Source organism: Histoplasma capsulatum, genomic scaffold, assembly GCF_000149585.1.
Source record: "Histoplasma capsulatum NAm1 scaffold_6 genomic scaffold, whole genome shotgun sequence".
In the NCBI taxonomy this organism is placed as follows: domain Eukaryota; kingdom Fungi; phylum Ascomycota; class Eurotiomycetes; order Onygenales; family Ajellomycetaceae; genus Histoplasma; species Histoplasma mississippiense.
In genome coordinates, this window is record NW_001813977.1 from 307,170 (window position 1) to 321,267 (window position 14,098).

Genomic DNA, 14,098 nt, shown 5'->3' on the forward strand with positions numbered 1-14,098 from the left:
CATCATATCATCTCCCGAATGGCGGATGGTACACGATGGCAGCTGCTGGATTTACCATTTGCCTATGTAAATAGACGCGCGAGAATAGGCCAGGAGCCATCGTGACTGTGACCTCGTTGGGTGAGGGATTCTGGGCACATGATGGATGATACCATGGACGCAGTCTTCGCGACTGACACAGCCGTATTCCTGTCTTATCAATAGCTGACTTGTTGCATTTCAATCCCCTAGTGTTCCAGTAGAGCGTACTCCGTATACAAAACAGAAGTCGTTCCGTTGCCCTCTCTGGTTCGCCGATCAGGGCTGCTTATCACGTGATGTGTTTCTTAAACAGGAAATAAGGGTTTATGCGAGAAAACCCTAGCACTCAAATCTCGCTTAGCGAGCCAACTAGCGCCGGAATTCCACTCTGACTGGAAAACCCAAGAGCCTCGTCGAAAACGTCCGCCATCAACCGCCATCACTTTCGACGAACCGCCCCCTACGACCAGCTTCGGGACCGCACAATACCGCCAAGGTACGTTCGACCATCTCCATGGCCAGCTGTAGTTAATTTTTGAACTGTCAGAGGTCGTGGAATAGGGTCTAATGAGTTATTGTTGAACAGATGGTCGCCGCAAAGAAGCACATACCGATCGTGAAGAAGCGTACGTACCTCCAATATACTCCTAGGGCCATTTATTAAGGGATATGCATGTTTGCTGGCTATGGGATTATGGTGGAGCTCGGTGGATATGGGATGCGGATAGAAGGGAACCACTACAGAATGCTGGGAATGAATTGACGTAACCTCTGTGGAAGGAATACAACGGCTGATTTGAGGATTTCCGGGTATACAGACAAGAAGCGCTTCAACCGCCACCAGTCAGACCTCTACAAATGCGTCGATGCTTCTTGGCGGAAGCCCAAGGGTATCGACAATCGTGTCCGTAGACGGTTCAGCGGCCAGGCTGCTATGCCAAAGGTACGAATGATCCTGCTTGAATATTGTCCAGAATCGCTCTCCGGCCATTACGTTGTCGGCATTGGGACTTTGGCTTTATCGTACTACCAGCTGACAATCAGCGACTCGGGAAAAATAATATAGATCGGTTACGGAAGCAACAAAAAAACCAGACACATGATCCCCTCCGGCCACAAGGTCTTCCTCGTTCAGAACCCCAAGGATGTCGAACTTCTACTGATGCACAACCGGACCTACGCTGCTGAGTACGTTGTAACCCAAAACGCTGGCTAGCAGTTTCAAAGGCCAACCTTCCAACCAAAAACAGCGTTTATTTCTAGATGGATGCTAATGCTCTCCCCGCTTTAGGATTGGCCACGCGGTTTCATCAGGAAAGAGAATCGACATCATCGCCAAGGCCAAGCAACTCGGCGTCAAGGTCACCAACCCTAAGGGCAGACTCACCACTGAGTCGTAGTCATGTTGTTTTTTTTTTTTTTTTTTTTTCCTTTTTCCTTTCACGTTTATGTCTGGGGTCGGAAGGCTTGGGATTTGGCGAAAGCATTTGATAAATAAAATAGCCATTGAAACCCTGATTTGAATTTAAATGGTATAAACCAGAAAAAATTAACGGAATGAAACTGTTATTTTACTTTTTCTCCTGTCGCACCAGCTGAGTGTACTTTTTACCGGGGTTTTATCCCCTGTGTATCACCGTCTCAATGTTTTCTTTTTGCTCGGGAGACTTGATATCAGTTTCATGCAAGGAAAAATCAGATCCTCAACGGATGTCCAGAGTGTACTCACATTCGATCGACTTAACTGTTTAATGATGTTCCGCTTCCATGCTCGCCCTTTCCCATGCTTTCGCATTACGCAGGATCGATGAGATCCAGCAATTGAGAAATAGTTTCACGTAACTCTCCCCAGCTGGCCTCTTCCATTAATTAACCTTTTTTAAGTCGTCAACTTCCCTTTAGCCAGAACACCTCCTCTGGAGTCTCAACTGCCAATGCTCCCTTGATCAAAGTATGCGCTGAAGCCGTTTTGAGACATGTCACAAACGGCAGAGACTACGTAGAACACGGCGTCCTCTTGGGATTATCCTGGAGGGCTTGTTCACTTTTTTTTTTTTTTTTTTTTTTTTTTTTTTTTGGTTACCTACTTCATCTGATGGGTGGTAGCCATTTCTCTCTCATCTTGCACTACCCTCTGTGGGAGGCTAAAAAATACGTCTCCCAATATCCTCCGAGGATTTTAACACTACTGGGTCCTTGAATGTAGAAGGGCTTTGCACGGTTTTCCCCGATTCATTCGTCCAGTGGATGAGGAAGCCATCAAGCAGAGTGTGGGAGGGCAGCCGTGACCCCCTCGAAAGTGCATGTGATTTGAAACGCTATTTCATCTTTCGGCCGAACCGTTTGTGTAATACCCCCATCTTTTTAGAGGGAATTAAACGGGTTGGGCTTTATTTAGGAAGATACATAGACGTAACTACGAAGGGTAGATTCCATAATCCCAGTTCTTTCGTGCCAGATGTCACATACTGGATTCCGAGGTATATGCCGCGCAATATACCGTCAGCCTGAAAGCTGAAAACGGGACATTCACAGAAAACTTAGGATTAAGCAATAAGTGCCCAGCCTGCTTTCGGTATGTCATGAGGATAAGTGACAACCGCTTCGGCGATGGGGGGGCGATATACAATGTGATAAACGGCTATAAATAGTTCCTAGCCGAGGGGTTTCCCCCTATCCACAAGCCTATATTTTTCTCCGTATTTGGAACTATTGTGAAATGTTCCATAATGAAAAGGAACTGGTCAACTGAGGGTGAGAGGAGTGGGACAAATATCTTTTAGAATCGGAGTTTCATACACATCTTTCTATCGGGATAGCCGGTTACGCACCAACGCCATTAAACTTTTTCTTACCCCTTTTTGTATCCATGGAGTATTCTCTATATAATTTTAAAAGGAGCTGTGTTGTATCGAAATTGAAACAGCGCTGGAAAGGGCTACTTTTTCTGATCTCCTCCAAAAGGCTGATCGAGTTTGGAATCCCAACCCTAAGAATTCTAGCCACACAGGACTGCTATCCTGGAGAAGGAGAAAATTATCCGAAAAGAGCGTAAGATTTTTGGTGAACAGATCTTATGACTGTGGAGGTATGTAGAATGATTCACACCAGACTGTGGCCAGACACACCCAATACCACAGCTAAAACAAAGGGGATAGATTATTAAGTGTTTCGAAGGCGACGATGACGATATATGACGGTTCACTAATTGAGCTGGGAGAAGGTTCCAAAAATGAACAAGTCATGCTCGCCAATCATGGCGAGGATCCCAGAGAATATGCAAGCTAATAAGTAATTAGTACAGGTACCTGCAAGTTAGACAAAAAGATCTATCTCTTCTGGAGAAACAAAGGAGCTTAGTAACTCCCTGGAGCAAGATGAAAAAGCAGAAGAATGGTAACACATTCTTGCATTAACAATAGATATGCTGCTGGCTTGAACTAAAAATAATCCCCAGGTCAACGAGCCACGTGGGATTTCTCGGGCCGGGACACGAACTAAAAAAAACGTGGCGTGAAAATGCGGAACCGGCTCTGATTAGCTCCCAGAGCCAATTTAGCGTAATGTCTCCATAATTTAAGCTATTGGACCCTGCGCGCTAATTAAGCTCACCTGGGCTTTGTTTGAACTGCGCCATGCATAAACACTTACAGTGCACATATCGATTGCGCGGAAGGGCAGGCTTCCAAAGCATCACGAAGTCATTCTACTTCCCCCGTCCTATGCTGGAGCCTGATCCTCAGGAACTCAGCTTTGACTTCGAGGCGCGAGACAAACTTTGATCGCTCCAGCCATTTGCATGTTATGGTAGTCGGTTTTGACCTACCGATCTTAGATATATCCACGAGTATCCCACTTTCTACTTCCATCTTTCTTGCCTCTTTCTCTCTTTCTGTTACCTTTCTTATTAATTTTTTTTCTTTTTCTTTTGAGAGACTTCACTTAAGGCTATATAGCTCTCGTATTCTTTCTCCATCCTTCCGCTGCTCTTACATTTCTTTTAACTTTTTTTTTTTAAGTAAAAACTCCCCTATTACTGCCATACAACGCTCTTCTTGAGTTTACCCCCCCCCCCTCTCCTTTGGGAACGGGTCATATTTGTCTCGATAAGTATCTAGCATTCTTCACCAGCATATATCCGCCATGGCACCGCCGAAATATGCGCGTATGTGCGGGAGAAGGCTGTCTCAGCTAATTGCACTCCTCACTATCTTGGGCTTCTTACTATTCGGATATGACCGTAAGTTCCTTGCTCAATTTGGGAAATTCATTGCCGCAAAGCTTTCGCTGACTGAAATTCAGAGGGCGTCATGGCTAATCTGCTCATTGAACCGGTTTTCATCTCATTGTACACCTCTAACAATGAGGACCCTCTACTGAAGGCCACCTTGACTTCGATATATGAATTCGGTAAGTGTGTCCAAGGTGTGACCAAAATATAAGGGAAATAGAGAAAAACTAATACGTAGTAGGAGGTCTCTTGGGTGCCCTCTTCACACTGATCTTGCTCGATTTGATCGGTCGTCGTAAAACGATTATGTTTGGCTCGCTGTGTATGATCATCGGCGTGCTGATACAAATTACTGCTATGCGAGAATACAAGCCCCTAGTGCAGTTCATGGTCGGCCGTTGTGTTACTGGTTTTGGAAATGGAGTTAATTTATCTTCCATGCCCAGTTATCAGTCCGAATGTTGCAAGCGCCATCGGGCCTGGTTGTTGATGTGTCTGCAAGGCGGTGTCACTGCCTTTGGCACAACGATGGCCTATTGGATGACCTTTGGGGCCCATTTCGGTCCTCCAGAGTTGGTCTGGCGACTCCCTATCGGGTTCCAAATGGTTTTCTGTGTGCTCATTATAGTTACAATGTTTTATCTTCCCGATTCACCTCATTATCTCATCTCCAAGAATAAGATTGCCGAGGGCGAAAGAGTTCTTGCTGCACTTGAGGGGAAAGATATCGATGACCCCGCCACCAAACATCAAAAGAACCTAGTCATTGATTCGATAAGAACGTAAGTGAGGAGTTCAACTTTCTGAGAGCCACTCTAGCAAAAGCCAAATCACAAAAATATTAACAAAATTATTAGTTCGCGTACCTCGAAAGAAAGCTTCAAGGATCTTTTCACTAGTGGCAGAACTCAGCATCGCCGTCGTACGATGATGGGCACCTCCTCGAAGGTTTTCAAAGAGCTCACTGGATGTAACGCGGTCATTTACTTTCTTCCATTCTTTTTGAAGTGGTCTCTTGACAGGTCGGTTGAGTTGTCAATGTTGATTGGTGGTATAAGCATGACTCTCTATGCACTTTGTGCGACGTTCTCATGGTTCTTCGTCAAGAAATTGGGGCGCCGCAAGCTCTTCATTTTAGGGAGCCTCGGCCAATTCCTTGCCATGATCATTATATTCGCATGCGTTGCTGCCAGAAGATCTGGATCCACCCCGGGAGCCATCTTCGGCTTCTTTCTGTACCTGGGTGTATTCGGTGCAAGCTGGCTGTCCCTGCCTTGGCTCTACGCCGCCGAAATTACTCCAGACAAGGCAAAAGCCCAAGCCAACTCTCTTATCGCCTGCAACAGCTGGCTTTTCAACTTCTCAGTCGTTACAGCCACGCCAGTCATGGTGTCCAATATCGGGTGGGTGACGTATTTATTATTTGGTCTAATGAATGCTCTTATCGCACCTCTTGTCTGGTACTTATACCCAGAAACTTCAAACCGGAGCAAACAGGAAATCGACCTCATCTTCGCCAAAGGATATGTTGAGAAGAAGAGCTACGTCACTGCCGCAAAGGAGCTGCCTAAGCTTACGGATGAGGAAGTTGAGAGGAAGGCTACGGCATATCGCCTCATGGATGACCAGAATAATGGAAAGGTAGAAGCCCAAATAAGCTCGCATGGTGCCGGTTCGGCACAATCTTAGTTGCAGAGAGTGGCACATTTATGGCGTCAAGGTAGACGCATTGATATATCTCACTATTATACCCTGTGATATCAGTTTTGTTATTGTGTCTTCTTTGATATATGGGCGTTTGCATGCGCTAGAGAAATTACCAATAGGGCAGTGTTAAAAAGTTATGTTAGAGTTAGGTTTTTGTCGCGTAATGATTTATGCCAAAATATTGAAGGTGCATCCGCTACTAAAGGTTTCTGGCTAAGAGCCTTTCATATTGGAGATCAACGGTCTTCGACTAACAGGAATCTCAGTAGCACATTCATCAAGAATCCTCGCGATCATTTATCGCAGGAGCTGGTGATAGTTATGCTAATTGTGGTAGAGTATCCTAACACTCTAATAGTCTCCTGATATGGGTAGGCCTAGGAAGATTAGGGGAAATAAACATGGAAGAAAACCCCAATGTTACGTGCAGAAGATCGGTGTACCAAAGAAGTTAGTGTGCCCTGGGCATTAATAGCGAAAGCCTTAAGTGAACTGTAACGTAATCAACCACTCAACGCCCGTCTACACTCAACGCCCGCTATTTTGCCACCACTACAATGAAATCTTTTCATTAATATCTCAACAACGCAATTAGATTTTAATATGATATATTATATGATGAAAATATATATAGAAAATTACATATAAAAATATATAGCTAATTCAAAAGATGTTTGTTGGGCTTAATAACTCGCCCGGAACGCGAAATCTTGGGTGGAGGCAGATTCAATGAGCAGGCAGCGGTCAAATCCGTAGGGGTTGCAATATCATCCGGACCCCCCGGCGGCGGACCCGCGGGCAACCTGGCAGAGCTCTGAAAACGCGATTTAGCCACTCTTTGCGAAATCGAGGGTCTGATTTCCCGATTAGGAAGGTGATTTTTGGACCCCCGAACCTGGCCCCCCCCCAACCGCGATTGCTGCCGCGCAGCAGCTCGTTCTTCCTTTTCCTTTTGCTCTTGGGCCTTCTTTGCATCCCTAAGCTCCCTGTCAATCTGCCGTTGAGCGGCTCTTGCGGCCTTATCCATCTCCTTTTGCTCCTTAGCTGCCTGGCGAGCTGCCTCCCGCTCCATTCGCTGTAACATGATATCTGTCTCCTTCTGCTCCTTAAGAATAGCGTGTTGCAACTTGGCATCCTCCTTACGAGCCTGTTCATCCTTTTTGGCGGCCTCTGCGGCAGTCATCTGCTCGCGGATGCTCTGCACCTTTGCCGGTGAAAAGAACTGTGCCAATGACGGATTTGAAGAATCTAGCAACCCCATTGCCCTGCCACGCTTGCGACGTCTTCTTTCCTGATTAAGAGCTTGCTGTAGCTGCCTGTTCTCTATTAAAAGAACCTCTTTATCAAGAGCAAGATTCTCTCCTGCACGGATCACCTGGTTGAGATCGCTAGATATTCGACGCTGCCGCTGCTTGACTTGCTTGACTAATTTCCGCATGCCAATAATAGATGTAGGGGTTCTGGGTCGATATTGCGCGTCTGGGGGGGTGCAAGGGCGTATTGCAAGCTTTATAAGAACCCTATTCCGGATCAAAATGAATGTAAGCCAAACGGCAGCGAACGCGGATATAATTATTTGAGGGATGTAACTGATTTCCTTCCAAGCAGCATCAAATAGCTGCCAAAAAAGACCTCTTTGTAGTGCGTACAAATCCCCATACCGGGTTCTCATTCGCTCATTCAAATGCTTAGAATATGATTTTGCTCAATGGTCCAAATATCACAACATCTAGCGGTTGTAATCGGTGTGTAGAGTGGGGAGGAAAGACAGCAAGTAAAATCTTATGCTGAGCCGCGTAATTGATGAATGCCATATTAACATGGGATGAGTGGCCATCTAATATAAGAAGCCTGTATCCACGCCCTGCTTTCTTTTTTGTATGAGGTTCAAAGATCTTCTTTAACCACATTAACCCATATTCATCATTGCTCCATCCATTCTCTGAAGCAGCAAAGTAGACCTGATCCTTTTTGCTATCAAAATCTTCCAGCCAAGTATCTTGCATATCCCTTGATTCCCCTTGATATATGAGAGCAGGTGGGAGTGAGGTTCCATCGGCGCAAATTGAGGCAAGCAGTGTAATGAATTCGCGGCAGCCATCCTGGCTGGCACCTATTGTACGGCCGGATTTGAGCGCATTAATTGATACAATACGCTTGAGGGTGTGGATGAAGCCCAATAGGAATCCTTTTTCATCGAAGTTGTAGATATTCCCAGGTTCAATATTGTATTTAGTGATCTTTTCCTGTAGCTGCAAATCAACAATAAATTAGCAAGATAAAAGTAAGAAAAGCAGTAGAGAAAAGCAATATATACAAGATCAAAATAATGCTTAAAGTATGTAGAATTGTCCGCAATCTTGCGTTTTTGGTCGATATTTCGCAGGTAAACTGACTTGATTACATCCTTGTGGCGTTGACAGAACCTTGCCACCCAGTTGGCTCCAATAGGTTCTTTTAATATCTCAACAACAAGATTATGAAGGATTTGGGGCGTACAAGGGAAACCGCGATCTGCCAATCGATTGATATGAAAAAGGAGTCGATTTTCTTGCGAATCTGTGAGGATTTTGCGGTGGATAGAGGTTGCTTCCATTCTTGACGTTTGAACACCTCTATAGCGCCGTGAGAGTGTATAACGACTGATTCCATATTTCTCAGCGGTCACAGTGTAATTAGGAACCAATTGGGCATTCAAATCATCAATCGCGGACAATATAACTGCCTCGTGGTGCATCTTGTGGGTGTTTGAAGATGGATGAAAAAATGAGGATTGGGTGGGCGTTGAGTGTAGACGGGCGTTGAGTGGTTGATTACGTTACTAGGCCTTTTTGTGGCAGAAAAGTAGTGGAGATTGCCAATATTTACGGCCTGGCACTGTATATGAGATGCGCTGTGGCTGGTGTAGCAAGATGTGGAACGTCACTCATACCTGGCGCAAAATATTCTAATAGTTCCTACTGGTATATGGTATCTAAAAGTGTCATATTCCAACGAGCGCCCGCCCAATGATTCATCTCATGACGTCTTAGAGACCAGCATCGCCTATAGTACTAACATCAATGTCGCCATGGTTCTCCTTCGCCTGCCGCTCTGTCGCATTCTTGTCAACTAGGTCAGCAAGGCACACGGCACCTAGTCCCTCAACTAACGCTGAATCCCCATGCTGCCCTTGTCCGATAATTTCCTCCGCCTCCTCATCCAGCCAATCAGGCGCTATAGTAGGTCCTTCCATACCATCAGGAGGCAACGCCCAGCTAGGCATTTTACTTTTATACTTCCATGCACCAGTGACATCCGCATATGACATTGCATGCAGGAAAATCCCCAACTCATGCACGCCGGGATCAGTGTATAATTCCGTTCCGCATGTCTCACATTTCTTTCCATTCATTTTCTCTCCTTTGCGCTTTAGATAGTCGTTAACCATCGCCTCATGTTCCTTGGCCAGCAGATCATCCACAACGGCTGGATCGTTTTTGGAGATTGATTCAGGTGGCGGCGTTTGGAATGTTTGGTAACTGAGTGAGTCAACGGGTTCGGTTTTGCCCATTTTAGAAAGCCGGTATATTATCTGCTCATCGTTTTCTCCTGTTGCATCTGCTTTCCCAAGGCTGTGGCCAAAGACTCGCCTGTTGGAGTAGATTGGGTCATTCGTTATTGGATGCCCTAGGTATTGAAGGTGGACACGAAGTTGATGGGTACGCCCAGTTAGTGGGAGGCAGTGAACGATACTGTAGCCCTCTTCGTCTGGGCTCATGGGAACAGGGATTGCTGCTCCTATGGGTGTGTCGGTTTGCGAATCGCTGATGTTCATTTGATCTGGTAGTGTTGCAGGAGGAGTTGCTGGGCCAGCTGACAAACCCTGCTTTTTTCCTGCCTGTTTATGTGGGGGATAGTATGCAATTCTGCGAAACTTTGTCCTCGCCTCTTTTCCCGAAGCTCTTGCACGGTTTAGGCCCAGGATTGGACTTATTTTCAACATAGGTTGATCACACAACACTACGCCATCCGGGAACTTCCCCTTTACCCGTGCTACATATTCTTTGCGCACAGTACGTGAGCGGAGCTTTTCGCCAATTTGTTCGGCACCCTTGGGGTGCTTTCCGATAAACATCACACCCGAGGTCAGCCTATCCAGACGATTGCAAGGATACGGGACCCAACCGTTTCCACGTTCCGCTTTCATGATCTCAAGAATTGAATTATAATTGTATCTCCCTGCAGGATGCACGGGAACGCCAGCCGGCTTATCGATCACAATCATGTCATCGTCCTCGTGGATTATGCCAATCGGTTGGCTGGTCACGGGTGGTTCATGCCTGTGAAGCGTATGCGAAATCACATCCCCGTTTTGGATCTTCGTATCTATGGAAACTGCCTTTCCATTTATGCACACAGCACCGTCTTCAATGGCTTTTTGCTGAAGGTGTCTAGTTAGTACTTTTTATGGATTTTTCGAGATAGGGCTGCCTCCCGATCAAAAACTATTGGGATTGAACTGCAATTATCAACATACATAATACTCCTTCGGTCTATCTCTAAACTCTGTTCCAAAAACATCCAATAATCCTCGTCCCCGCCATCTTTCTTTACAATAGGTATTATACGTGTAGTGGTATGGTGCAACTCTGCGCAAGCCCCCTTCGATGTAGTAAGGTCTAGGTAACGGATCACAAGGCGTCACCACCACATCGGAGGGTGGTTCGAAAACCTCCTTCTCATTCACGGGAAATGAGCGTTCCACTGTGGTGACGGCCATATTTGAAGTAGGATATTGACCCCGCCGAGCCAGGCAGGCCAGGACGTTTCGAGAGGGCGCCAGGGGAGATGAAGGTGTTCTCGGCAGGAATATAGATTGAAAGAAAAACAATCGAAAGGAAGCAATTGACGATAAGGTGCTAGTAAGTAAACGAGAGAACAAAATGAAAAGTAGAGGACGGAGAAATATATCTCCGACATATATCCCACGTGACCCAACTCCTCCATTGTAGTAGCTGCCGCTATCCACAACCAACCATGCCCAACCTCCCGTACAGGCTTGTGTAGGACCTCCAACTGTCGGGGGTGGATTGATTCGTCCGCTCTACTACCAGAATGGCGCTGGTGGTGATCGAGCTCTTTGCCGCAGTGGCCTAACACCAACAAATATGAATATCATGTGATCAGCGGGTCGATCAACTTTATCTTATCGATCAACGAACAACCGAGGCTTGTCCGTGAAGTTCAACGTCAATTTCTGGCTTTGATAAGCACTCTTGGTGTTCAGCAATCGATAAATAATGGATCGACCTGCGCCATTCAGGCGAGCTAACACCATTCACGATATTGTCAATTACTAAGATATCCTTGCGAGGAGCCATATAACAATGGCCCCAACGGAGCTAGAACTGAAAAAGCGAAGGACGAGAAAAGACTATCCATTCCACTTGGAATATCAAACACGATGGTGAGCACTCGCATATAGATTCTTGACACTTTACCTGTTATCTACAGAAGGATTTGAATGCATGTGAATGGCAATGGCGGGGGAACAAAAATTACCGAAAAGCGCACGTAACGTATGCCTCTACATTAACTGTTCCATATTGATGAATTTGATATCAGGTCCGACAACGATATGTACGCCCATCTAAACAATAGCATATACTCCTTTCTCATCGACTCTATCGTAAACACTTACCTAATAAACCACTGTGGTCTGGACCCTTTCTCTGCGCGCTCTTCTGCTCCTCCTCCCTGCCGATCACTCAACTACAGCATCTCAACTTCCGAACGTCCAGATGCACCATCCCAAATTGGACTGGTCGTCTCCTCGTATTGTGATTATTTCTCTTCTGTTACATTTCCAGATGTGATAGACTTAGGCCTGCGCGTTGTCAAACTTGGCAACTCAAGCGCGATGTATGAGGTTGGCATTTTCCGCCGTGGAGAAGCGATGGTCAAGGCTGTCGGTGGGTTTACGCACGTGTTCGTAGAGAAAGGAACTGATATGAAGTTTGCGGCAAGAGGTGGAGGTGGAACGGCAAAACGGAAAATGGATTGGAGGATCCGGGACGGCCTTGAGAGGCTGATTGTAAAGGAAAAGGCAGTACCGTCAAAGCTCTGAAAACTCGACCGAGTGTAGTCCTATAATGGGGCCCTAATTATATCCTGGACTCAAAGTGATATATGGAAATTGTAGCGTATGGTAACGCAGCAGCATGTAAAATCATAAGTTAGCGATATAAATGAAAACATTTAATATTGCTTTCTGTGTGTATCTGGTCGCTAGATATAGTTGGTCGGCGGCAATCCTGCTAACACCTCCCATTTAGCTCTACTTTGATCATCTCCGCTCCCTGTCACCAGGTTCAAAGGCATCTATTCTTATTTTGGTCCATCCAATTCTGCTGCCCATACAGAACAAAAACGAAACGGAAGAACGCCTTGTCTACGTAAATTATCTGCTGGCTCCGCCTGAAAGCCAGTCAATTTGATATTAACACATTAATACCCATCTATCTTTATCAAGAAAACAATATGTAAACGCGAGATGCAGATTCTGGCTCATGGTGGTAAAAACAATCGTAGTCATCATCATAAGAAAATGAGTTGTGATTACATCACACACTGCCACTTCATTTCGAGAGGCTTGAAGCCAACTTTTTTGAAGGCACATAATCCAACACGCCGTTGAACGGGCCGGGTGTTATCGTTAGCGGAAGCAGGGAAAAGGAATAAACAAGAAACGGAGATAACTGATTATTTTGGAATACCAGACTTCCAACAATTTGTAGGGCATATGCTCAGTTAGCTTTCGCTGAAATAGAGAGCCTCTCACGATATGCGGGGATCAAAGTTCTAAAAAAATAAAAATGGAAAAAATGAAAAATGAAAGCAAGAAATATGGAATGCGATTCCGGAGCTTAATAGGCTATGCGGGCCTTTACTGTGTCGTACATTGTGTTTGTCCACCTTCCTCTTCATCTTCATCCTCCCAAGCTGAGTTTCCTTGGGTGTCTTTGGATCCGAACTCCCCGAGGCTCGCCTTCGGATCGTACTCGACATCATCTACCGTTTCGGCCTTGATGGTAGGGCCCGGTCTAGGAAGGATCTCACGTAGCTTCGTAAGAGTAGTGGGATCTGAAGCCCACCCATCATCCGGGAACTTGATTTGGACAGCCAAGTACAGATCGCCTCTCGCATCACTTTTCTTGAAAGGCATGCCCTCTCCTGCAACTTTGAGGATTTGGTTAGGTCTCAGAACAGAACCTTCTGTTTTAGGGTGTGTGATCTCGATGCCTCTTCCGTCGAGGTGTTTCAGCACTACACGGGAGAAACCGCAGAGCGCCTCAGCTAACGTGACTTCGATATCGGCCACCAGATCCGCACCGGCTCGTCGGAATGTTTCATGCTCTATTTCCTCTAAATGGAATATAATATCTCCTGGCTCTGTGTTTGGCAGCTGGTCTCCCTCTCCCTCCAATATGATCTTGTCACCTTGTCTGCAAAAGGGTCAGGAAATATTAACTTCAATGGTACGAAGACGAGAGCAGGATCCGAAACGTACTTCGCGCCACGTGGAATATAGACCTCGAGAAGCTTGCGCTCTTCCGTGACTTGTTTCCCTTTGCATTTTTTGCATTTGTCTTTTGGTTGAAAAAAGCTCCCTGAGCCTTCACACACCTTACATTCCGCCATAGCCTGGGTGACCATGCCCGGCCCTACTTGTACCAAGGTTTCCTTGTACCCTAATATGTTAAAGTTGTTATTAGCGAACAGATCATACTGCTCAAAATACTGGGGTACTTACCAGCACCCCCGCAAGTAGAGCACTGTTTTGGTGTAGCCTTTTCTTTCCCACCCTTCCCTTTACAGAGAGTGCATAAGACATTTTTGGTACTTGAAAACTTGACGGTCCGGCCTTTGTACAAGTCCTCCAAACTCACTGAATACTCTTGAACCTCGTTTTGTCCCTTTCTTGGCTTGCTAGGTCTTGGCCCGCCAAATCCCGGCATGCCTCCTCCCATATTCATCCCCCCACCGAACATCGACGCGAGGAGATCATCGAGATCGGGGCCGCCTTGCATACCAGCCCGTCCCGACCCATCAAACGCCGACATTCCATGGGTGTCGTAGATGTGCCTCTTCTCATCG

At 46.0% G+C, this 14,098-nt stretch overlaps 7 protein-coding genes across 7 annotated transcripts; 3 read left to right on the top strand and 4 right to left on the bottom strand.

The window, feature by feature from the left end:
• Positions 1-607: 607 nt before the first annotated feature.
• Positions 608-1,421, top strand: HCAG_06425 (60S ribosomal protein L32; the record flags this gene model as incomplete). The annotated part of the gene is made up of 4 exons (XM_001538770.1): positions 608-647; positions 840-964; positions 1,088-1,209; positions 1,313-1,421. 4 exons carry the CDS (start codon positions 608-610, stop codon positions 1,419-1,421), a joined length of 396 nt encoding a protein of 131 aa, XP_001538820.1.
• A 2,743-nt stretch (positions 1,422-4,164) lies between these two features.
• Positions 4,165-5,941, top strand: HCAG_06426 (hypothetical protein; the record flags this gene model as incomplete). The annotated part of the gene is made up of 4 exons (XM_001538771.1): positions 4,165-4,261; positions 4,324-4,431; positions 4,494-5,034; positions 5,110-5,941. The coding sequence occupies 4 exons, from the start codon at positions 4,165-4,167 to the stop codon at positions 5,939-5,941; spliced, it is 1,578 nt and encodes a 525-aa protein (XP_001538821.1).
• Positions 5,942-6,462: 521 nt separating this feature from the next.
• HCAG_06427 (predicted protein) lies at positions 6,463-7,397 on the bottom strand (the record flags this gene model as incomplete). Its single annotated transcript, XM_001538772.1, has 3 exons — positions 6,463-6,511; positions 6,737-6,762; positions 6,855-7,397. The coding sequence occupies 3 exons, from the start codon at positions 7,395-7,397 to the stop codon at positions 6,463-6,465; spliced, it is 618 nt and encodes a 205-aa protein (XP_001538822.1).
• A 250-nt stretch (positions 7,398-7,647) lies between these two features.
• HCAG_06428 (predicted protein) lies at positions 7,648-8,696 on the bottom strand (the record flags this gene model as incomplete). Its single annotated transcript, XM_001538773.1, has 2 exons — positions 7,648-8,211; positions 8,277-8,696. The coding sequence occupies 2 exons, from the start codon at positions 8,694-8,696 to the stop codon at positions 7,648-7,650; spliced, it is 984 nt and encodes a 327-aa protein (XP_001538823.1).
• Positions 8,697-8,987: 291 nt separating this feature from the next.
• Positions 8,988-10,721, bottom strand: HCAG_06429 (pseudouridine synthase; the record flags this gene model as incomplete). The annotated part of the gene is made up of 2 exons (XM_001538774.1): positions 8,988-10,382; positions 10,479-10,721. The coding sequence occupies 2 exons, from the start codon at positions 10,719-10,721 to the stop codon at positions 8,988-8,990; spliced, it is 1,638 nt and encodes a 545-aa protein (XP_001538824.1).
• A 607-nt stretch (positions 10,722-11,328) lies between these two features.
• On the top strand, positions 11,329-12,068 carry HCAG_06430 (conserved hypothetical protein; the record flags this gene model as incomplete). Its single annotated transcript, XM_001538775.1, has 2 exons — positions 11,329-11,408; positions 11,567-12,068. The coding sequence occupies 2 exons, from the start codon at positions 11,329-11,331 to the stop codon at positions 12,066-12,068; spliced, it is 582 nt and encodes a 193-aa protein (XP_001538825.1).
• An 819-nt stretch (positions 12,069-12,887) lies between these two features.
• Positions 12,888-13,835, bottom strand: HCAG_06431 (predicted protein; the record flags this gene model as incomplete). Its single annotated transcript, XM_001538776.1, has 5 exons — positions 12,888-13,446; positions 13,512-13,569; positions 13,633-13,692; positions 13,755-13,776; positions 13,806-13,835. 5 exons carry the CDS (start codon positions 13,833-13,835, stop codon positions 12,888-12,890), a joined length of 729 nt encoding a protein of 242 aa, XP_001538826.1.
• Positions 13,836-14,098: the final 263 nt, after the last annotated feature.